We start from the raw sequence: 8,928 nt of genomic DNA on the forward strand, positions 1-8,928 counted from the left end.
GTGGCCTCTAATCCAATGATTGGTGTCTTTATAAAAAGAGGACTGTGGACACAAAGACACCTGCACACAGGGAGCAGCCCTGTGAAGGGGCCAGAGATGCCAGATGCCAGGGCAACAGCAGCAGGTTCCTCCCAGGGACCCACTATCTTGAATTTGCAGCACCAGAAGCAGGAGGAGGTAAGGGCCTGCCTTTGGAGCTGACTTTGCTTTGGCGCCTGAGCACACTACCCCAGAGAGCTGGGTGGATTTGTGGGTAAAAGGAAGTGCCCACTCTGCTGATGCTGGAGGTGGCTCTCTAGAAAACTTGGCTCTTGTAATAGCTGCACTCCAGTGCCCTGTTCAAATCTCCCTCCCCCAGCCGAAAGCCCTGATGGGACAAAGTTCCAAGACACAGATTTTGGGAATGCATACAATTGCCTTCCAACCCCTGGGCTGACCATAGTCGGTTCTGATCCTGTGTGTGGATGGATGTTAATCCTATCAATCAGCAGACAGCACTCACCCTCTCCCTCAGACTTTCTCCAGGTTCTGTCTCTTCCCTGAATCCCCATTCCCAGGCTGGGAAGGTGGCACAGAGATGCCAGGAGTGTGCAGAACAGGGAATCTTGTAGTGCAGAGAGAGGCAGAGAATCTCCAGTGCAGAGAGAGGTCCTGTGGAGGCTGGAATGGAGGTTGTCCTTCTTGAGGGGTGAGAGGGGGTAGGGAGGGCCTAGAGGAAGCTTATGAACCCCTGCAGCTTGTCTGTTGTGTCTCTGTCCCCCAGACTTTCTTTCTTCTCCGGCCAGACCTCCTGGTTTTAACACCAAGCTCCTGGCCCCAGCTCTACCCAGGGGCCCTTCAGCCTGGGAAGCAGAGGGCTTGCTGACCCCTCTGTCTTTCTGTGAGGGATTTTGTAGTTTGGAAACCCAGTTGCTGGCCTGCAAACAGAACTGGTGCTTGCCACCCACATGTCTCTTCCACGGTTCTACAGATAAGGGCATGCACGTGCCCCACCAGCTGTCCTTTCCTTCTGCCACCCCGTGCCAGCTTTGTCATTTGGGCACGCACTCCTTCCAGCTGGGAATGTGTGAGGTGGAGGGGGCCATCCTGCAGGGTGGGAAAGCCTTCTGAGCGCTGCCTCACTTGCCATGGGGCCTGTCTTGAGAGCAAGGAGTGGTGCTGGTGGTGGTAGTGGTTATGGTAGTGGTGTTGGTGTTGTTGATGGTGATGGTGGAGATGATGGTGATGGTGGTGGTGGTGGTGGTGTTGGTGTTGATAGTGTTGGTGTTGGTGGTTACAGTTGCCTTTTCTGAGTATAGGAAATGTGGACAAGCATAAAGGGTTTGCCTGGGAATATGGGGTCCCTATAGGCAAATCCTTTATGTTTGTCCACAAATGAACTATTGGCAGGGCCATTTAACCTAAATTTCCTTATTTGTTAAATGGGAATGTGAACCAGGCATCTCTTGGTTTCTCCACGCTCAGGTAGATTGTGCTTCTGTGAGGGGTCCCTTGAGTCTTATCACTGAATAGCCCAGTGACTTCAGGAATATTTCTTACCCTCTGTCCAGCAGAATAGGACACCTAAGTCTGCTTCAGGCCCCACTATCAATATATCCTAACACAGGTCAGCTGTGACTCTTTGCCCGAGGGAAATGGACAGCTTTAGGAAGTCCATGTTCTCTCCTGGTTGACATCACAGAGCAGGTTTCTTCATCACAGGGAAGGGTCCATACCTAAGGTTGACTTAGCCTTTACTCAGGAGGACCCAGGAATTAGCCTCTGTCACCTAGCCAGCTAGAAGGGCATCCCGAGGGCATCTGAACCAGTATGCCCAGGTCACAGGACCTGAGGTAGATGGAACATGGGGCAGCCACGGAGCATCACCTTTTACTCCTGGCCTTTCATCTTAAGGACTGGAAAATGGGGGCCTTCCAAGGTAAACAGAGCTAATTGGGCCTGGAAGAGATGTGTGGGCACAGGGAAAATAAGGTTCCCAGTTTCCAGGCTTTGCTGATTAGAGAGCATGCAGGCAGCAAGCTTCCTCCAGGGGAGGGCCAGCCTCCTGCTCCCTAGAGACCTGCACTCAGGGCTGGAAAACCCCTGGGGGGAAGCCCCAGCAAGGCACCGTGCCACATTTGGTGTGGCGCTTGTGCATCTCAGGCCTAACATCGAGTCTTCTTTGCCTATAGTCTGAAGCCAGCCTGAGTCAGCACAGCCTTCTAGAACCTTCCTGTGGACTTTCAGGCAGACTGTTTGGGCTCAGCATGTGTTCCCATTCTTGCTTCTGCCTTCTTGGAAGTGACAGTGGGGGTACTCTTGAGCCTCAGGGTCCAAGAAAGACCACATGAGGAGTAAGTCATGAAAAGTCAGAGGCAAGTGGCCTATGACTGAGGGTGGTGGGAAACCTGTGCTCTTTCCTGGGGATCATGGGTATTAGATTCTCTGCCCAGGGCCTCTGGTGGGAGCCCTGATCGCAGTGACTGTGATCATCAGGGAAAGATTCAAAGGAGGAAGTGACTTGCTTTTCAAAATCATTTCAAATACCCTTTCCATAAAGATGGGTTTTCTTCATGAAGGCTGGTTCATTAGTCTTAATGGTCTTTTAAAATGATTATTAGTTAAGATGATTTCCAAGGAGGGAGAGGAATCTTGTCCCTTGTGCTGTGGCTCTTCAGGTGACCATGGAGGATGGGAACAAGCCACAGAGTTTACACTATTAGGGCAAAGTGGCTAGGTCTGGGCATGGGAAGTTAAACAAAGAAATCCTGGCAGCTCCAGGATTCAGAACCAGGTACCCACACTCATACAGAGGTTTCCTGCAGCCTCAGAGTGTGCCACTGGCAGTGCCCATGAATATATGTGGTCAGACCCAGGCCCCTGTGACCTGCCTCGGAGCAGCTCTTGGATCTGCCCCCTGAGCCGTGAAGTGCCAGTGATAGCTGTATCCCCTGATGGTCTCATCCCTAGTGCCCCTAGCCTCAGGCTGTGCCAGCCAATATCAGAAATGAGATTGAAATCCAAGTGCCGTTCCTTAGAACATTAGCCTGTGGGTTCTGAGGCGGTCAGAAATAAGGGGACCTTGGAGATTAGAATCTCTGGCTCAGACACACCGAGGACCTCTGTTCTCTCTCTGTTCAGTGCAGACAGCAGTGTCTGGGAAGAATGTCAGCGTGCTTTGCTGCCCTCTGACTCTGATGTGAGGAGCTGTGGCAACGCCTTGCAAGGCCAGCGCCCACAGCCCCGTGGCATAACTGCAGCACTCCTTGCATGAGCTCTGGCCCTTGCCCATCCTCATATCATGTCGTTCTCCCGAGCCTGAGCCGGTGTGGCTCAGGCAGGAGAAGCAGCTGGCATAAAGGACAGAGCACCTGCCATTCCCCAGAGTGCTCCATGCCCTGTGTTCTTGTGGTTCGCTTAGGATGGTTGGAACACTGTGAACCATCATTTTGTACTTCGAGAATCATCAGTTCCTTTTCAGGCTGTTTCTGCTTCGGCAAACACGCTGGGAAATTTGGATTTCCAATTTCCTTTCCCTCCTTTGCTCCTGATAGTTCATAATGTGCTGATGCCCCAGGCCTGGCCCTTTGTTATAAAATGCCTCTTGGTGCTGCCTGTATGGCCACACTGGGCTTCATGTTCCCAGAGAGCCACCAGGGTTGTGGCCTCCACTCAGAGGATGTTCTGTCCTCCTCCCTCAGCCTCTGGCTCCCCTCCTGAGCCGAGCAGGTCACCCTTTAATCACTTCTTCTGCCGGCAGGGAAGGTGTGAGGAGGCTGCCGGTCTTGGCTAGAGGTTGGCAGGTGCCCAGGGCTATAGGCGGCCTGCCTGCCCCCAGCTTGGTGAAGGGCTGAAGGCCCTTAGTGCCCTCTCTGTGGGAGATGGAGTGCTCAGTGAAGCCACAGGCTCGGCCGTGGTAAGACCATGTCCTCGTCCTGCTCCCCTGTGCTATCTCACCCACACCTACTTTCCTTTGCCCCTTGTCAGTCACTTTGTCTTTCCTGAGGCCCTGCTGTACCTGGCCCTGGAGCTGGACCAGCTCTGCCCTCTTCTGGGTCCTCTGGGAGGGAAGAGAGGAGAGGGTAGGGTGGGCGGAAGGAAGGAGGGCGGGACCCGCTTCTTGCTTCCCTGCTTCCTCTCTGGTAGATGCACCTGTCCCGACCCCTTGAAAGGTGAGTGAGCGAGTTGGTGGGGTCCCTCCTCTGCCATGCTGCAGTGGCTTAGATCTGCCTGGGAGAATCCTAGCTTGAGATTAACCGCTTGGAGGAAGTATGGCAAAATGAACAAGCAGTTGCCAGACTGCATCCCAACACCGGGATCCCGCCACCGCAGGCTCCTGTGGCTGGAAGGACCATGGCATCTCAGTGTGCTCTAGCAGCTTATTTTTGCCAGGGCGGCTGTTATCAGCAGGCAGGCGCCAGCGCCCTGCTCCGCTCAGAGACTGATTATGGCTGAGCTCAAACAATGGACTGAGTGTTCCGCCTGTGAGTGTCCTGAGGGAAAGCTTTTCCCTCACCAGGATCAAAGGCTGGGCTCCCTTTGTGATATGCGAGGCCACAAGGAAGGCTTGTCTCTTCCCCAACACGACAAGTGCTCTGGATCTGGAGAATGGCCCTGCAGCAGGTGCCCTGGGCTGGGCTCTGTTTGATTTCCACCAGGCCTTACATGTCACCACCCAGATCCTGTCCTGCCATTGGTTGGGGTCAGTATCTCTGCAAGAGGCAGAGGGGTGGCATTTGCAGACTGGGGAGCAGGTGGGTGAGGCTTTGATACCTTCCCTACTCTGAGGACCCAGGTCCAGCCCTGCCCCTCGCTGCCCACAGCAGGCCTCCAGCTCTGCTCCTTCATCCAAGGCAGGGCTGTGCTGCTTGGCCTCCGCTCTGTGGCGAGGGCTTGGCTCCCCAGCCCTCTCCTGCCCACTCTTGCAGCACACAAGTCCTTGACACCAAGGAGGCTGGAAACCAGAGTGGCCAGCACTGTAACCATGTCACTCAAAAGGAGATTTCTAGCTCTTTCTTCCCTCCTACAAAAGGAAGCGTTTGGATGGAGGACGTAGACAGGTCCCTCTGGCTCTAACACACCATGAACCTAGACTGGATTTCTAAATCTGACATGGAGATTGACATTGAAGTGACGTATCCTCCCAATTAGCCAAGGCCCACTTGGCTCTCTATAGCTGCTTTACCCTAACTCATAGGTGTGTGTCCAGAGTGGTCTCAAGTCCCTGGCTCCTGCCCAGCCTCTCAGATATGGTAGACTTTGGATCTCCCTGAATAAGGGTTATTCCAAAGCAGAAAATTGATTTCTTTCAGTCTGAGATTGACTTCCTATATCTTTACAGCTCACCATTCAGGAGCTCTCCTCCTTTCTACCTTCTTCCTCTTTAAGATCACAGACAAATGTAGAAAGTTCTGCCTGAGTCGTTACCATCTGAAGAATATTGACTTTGGAGCCAGAAGATGATAGGATTTAACCCCTAATTCTGCTATTTCCCAGCTGTGTGACTTTGGGAAAGTTATATAACCTCTCTGTGCCTCATTTTCTTCAACTATGAAGTGATGTGTCATCTCATAGAGCCCACATCTCTTAGGATTGTTGTGGGGAGCAAATAAGCTAACGCAGTGCTAAATCTGTACAAGTGTATGGCGAGGACAATGAAGATGATTACGCCAACATCATCATCCTGAGATGGCATAGATGGTAGAACAGCATGAGGCTTAGAGTCGGGGACCTGGGGTCAGACTTGCTCTGCACTCATTGGTGGTGGGAAGTAGATTTCAAGTCTCGAATGCCGCGAGACAGACAGCAGGGCTAACAGGCAGGCTCACCTCCATGGGGCTAAGTCTCTCCTTTCCCCTCCACAGGCACACATTCTGGCAGTTCCGCCATGAGAACCCCATGACCAGGGTGGGGGGCCCTCCCCCCGATGGGCTCCCTGGCTTCAACAGCGGGGTGATGCTGCTGAGCCTGGAGGCCATGCGCCAGTCCCCACTCTACAGCCGCCTGCTGGAGCCCACGCACGTGCAGCAGCTGGCCAGCAAGTACCACTTCCGCGGCCACCTCGGGGACCAGGACTTCTTTACCATGATCGGCATGGAGCACCCCGAGCTCTTCCATGTGCTGGACTGTACCTGGAACCGGCAGCTGTGCACCTGGTGGAGGGACCATGGCTACAGCGACGTCTTTGACGCTTACTTCCGCTGCGAGGGCCACGTCAAGATCTACCACGGGAACTGCAACACCCCCATCCCGGACGACTAGGGGCATTTGCACCGCCTGCTTCTGCTCTGGGGCAGGCCCCAGGGAAGTATCACCCCCTGGAAAGACTCTGCAGAGACATCCTCCAGGATCATATTGCAGATCTCTCACCTAGCTGGTCACTGTCCTGAGGCCACCCCATGAAGATTGGCCTTTGCATTGCTGGTGCTCAGGACCTTCTTCCTTCAGGGGACCAGGTATCAAGAAGCATGTACACATAGACATCTTCCTGTAGGCTGGGAACAGCATATGAAGAGAGGGAAGGAAAAAAAATGGTGCCCAGGTTCTCAAGGAGCCAGAATCCTTTGAGAAACTGCCTTTCTTGGACCAAATATGAATTTAAATTGGCAGGCTTCTATTTTATTAGAAAGAATAAACAATACCACTGTGGTTCCCACTGAGCTCTGGATGAATGAGCCAGGGTTTTAACAAGCAGTCCAGAGATGAAGCTTCCGAAGGAGGCCTGACCTTCCATGTCCTGACCTCAGGAGCTGTGTGCTCCCTCAAGACACTCACGTGGCATGGCACAGGCTGCAAGATTGCCACCTTTCTGAGGAAGGCCTCCAGGGCCAGCTGGGGCCCACCTAAAAGTTTCCTTGCTGTACCATTTAAAGCTTTATCCCCCAGTAACATCCCAGAATTCCATTGTCGCCTATCCATCCAAACCAACTCCAGGAGACCTGATTGTACTAGGAAGTCAAGTCCACTATCAAAGAACAGAGACTGGCCACCCCAAGGACATGGCAGTGCAATCGTCAGGCCTGGGAAGACTCATTCCAAAGAATAGCCCAGCAGTTCCCAGGGGCACCTGAGTGGGCTCTGAAGGGGTGTTGCTCATAGGCTTCTAATTATTCTAGTCTCTGTTTAAAAAAAATCACTGTACTTTTCTGTCATGCCACACCAGACCCTGTACCTGAGCAGACATTACAGTGTGGTTGTCTTTCTTCTTGTGAGGGCTTCTACTGTAGGTAAGCTGCAGACATGAAGGCCCTGGGGTCCCATTATGTACTTGAGCTGATGTCCTTGGGCAAGAAATATTATAGGATTTTCATCTTATTTTAATTTTGTTTACATTTTAATTTTTTTGCATCATGGATGAGAATAGCTAATAAATAATCTTTGAGAACACGGTGGTTCATGTTGTTTGTTCTCCAAACAGTATTCAGCCACATGAAGCTTCTGAAGGAGGAGTGCGATCAATATCATTCAGGTCCCCTCTTCACCTGATTAGGTGTTGCAGCCTCACAGCGGGTCTCTAAGACCAAAGAGAGGGCGTGTCTGAGGGCATCAGGGAGGTAGGTGTCTGTTCGGTTCAAAATGCAGAATGATTTCATTCTAGGTACTGATGGGTCTGTCTGCTCCTGGGAGCAACCCCACCCCCACCCCCAGGACCACCCTCACTCCCCACCCCTGCCTCTAGCTTCCCAGCCCCACCTTCCCCATTCCATTGAGCCCTGAGTGGATAAGGGGAGCATGGCCTCCCCAGCCCTCTGCAGTGGCACAGTCAGTGGTTACTTGATTTCCTATTTATAGCTACCAGTTATTGAGCACCTGCTGTGAGCAAAGCACTGTATGAGGAGGATTTATATATGCTGTTGATTATACTCATGAAAACCTCAGGAAGGTAGTTCTGATTCTGAAATTGACTGTAAGAAAATGTAAGAGACAGGGCCAGAGTCACACACAACATGAAAAAGCCTGGAAGCCACTTAAAATATTGAATAACGAAACAGATAATGTATGCTGTGGTCACATAATGGAAGACTTTATTAAAAATCATATTTGAAGGAATATTTAATGCATCAGGAAATGCTTACAGTGTACTATTGAGTAAAAATAGATGAAAAATATAAGATTTATATGACATGAGCCTTTATTTTGGAAATTACATAAATCTATGTAATTTTTAAAATATCTGTATGAGTTTGTATACATAACAGATATGCACACACATTAAACTCAGTATGTGTAAAAGAGACGAGAGGTCAAGCCTGTTCTGCTGTATTTCATTAGTTGAACTCCTAAAAAGCCATGTGTTTCAAATATCACAATTTAAAAAACAACAACAGAAAAAAAACTTTCAGTGCCGGGAGAAAAGTGGATTAAAGGCTAGAAAATTTTGGAGTAACAATAATCAAGGATTTTTCTGCAGTAATTTCAATAATTAAAGTATTTCTAAAGCTTATGAGTATCTCTTGTTATTGCAAAGAAAATTAATAAACTCATTGTTAAAAATGATCAGAAGCCCAACAGCATCTCCCACTTACTTTTGAGATCCCTCTCCTCTGTCCCCAGTGGCTGTACCACCTGTGGTGAATGACAGAATCACACACCACAGGAAACCCAGCAAAGCCACATTTGACAAATCTTGGAGTGCTGGTTCCTGCACAGGGTCCTGTTGTAACCAGTGTAATGCAAACGTAATTAATTGCACTGTACTTAATTTGTTTCATGAACACTTTCACTATTGAGTGGTTTTCATGAAAAGAACAAAAGTCTGAAAAGAGAATATTTCTGGGTACTAATATTAAGTTACTTTTAATCTTCACCTATATTTTGTGTTTTTATAATGAATATTAATCTAATGCCACACACTTTTATCTACACTCCTCTGCAATTAAGGCAAGTAGTAGTGCTGACCTTTTTTCAGCTTGTGATTGGCTGTGGCTGACATAAGAAAACATAATCTAG

The 8,928-nt window shown here is 50.3% G+C and overlaps 1 protein-coding gene across 1 annotated transcript in view; it reads left to right on the top strand.

Annotated features, from left to right (window-relative positions):
- The window catches only part of LOC101969846 (xyloside xylosyltransferase 1), a 156,964-nt gene extending 149,601 nt beyond the window's left edge, over window positions 1–7,363 (top strand). The window contains exon 4 of the mRNA XM_078044021.1: window positions 5,844–7,363. Within this exon, the coding sequence (XP_077900147.1) occupies window positions 5,844–6,240 (397 nt within the window). The 3' untranslated portion in view covers window positions 6,241–7,363. The remainder of the gene's footprint in view (window positions 1–5,843) is intronic.
- The last annotated feature ends 1,565 nt before the right edge of the window (window positions 7,364–8,928 follow it).

This window comes from Ictidomys tridecemlineatus, chromosome 3 (assembly GCF_052094955.1).
Source record: "Ictidomys tridecemlineatus isolate mIctTri1 chromosome 3, mIctTri1.hap1, whole genome shotgun sequence".
NCBI classification, from domain to species: domain Eukaryota; kingdom Metazoa; phylum Chordata; class Mammalia; order Rodentia; family Sciuridae; genus Ictidomys; species Ictidomys tridecemlineatus.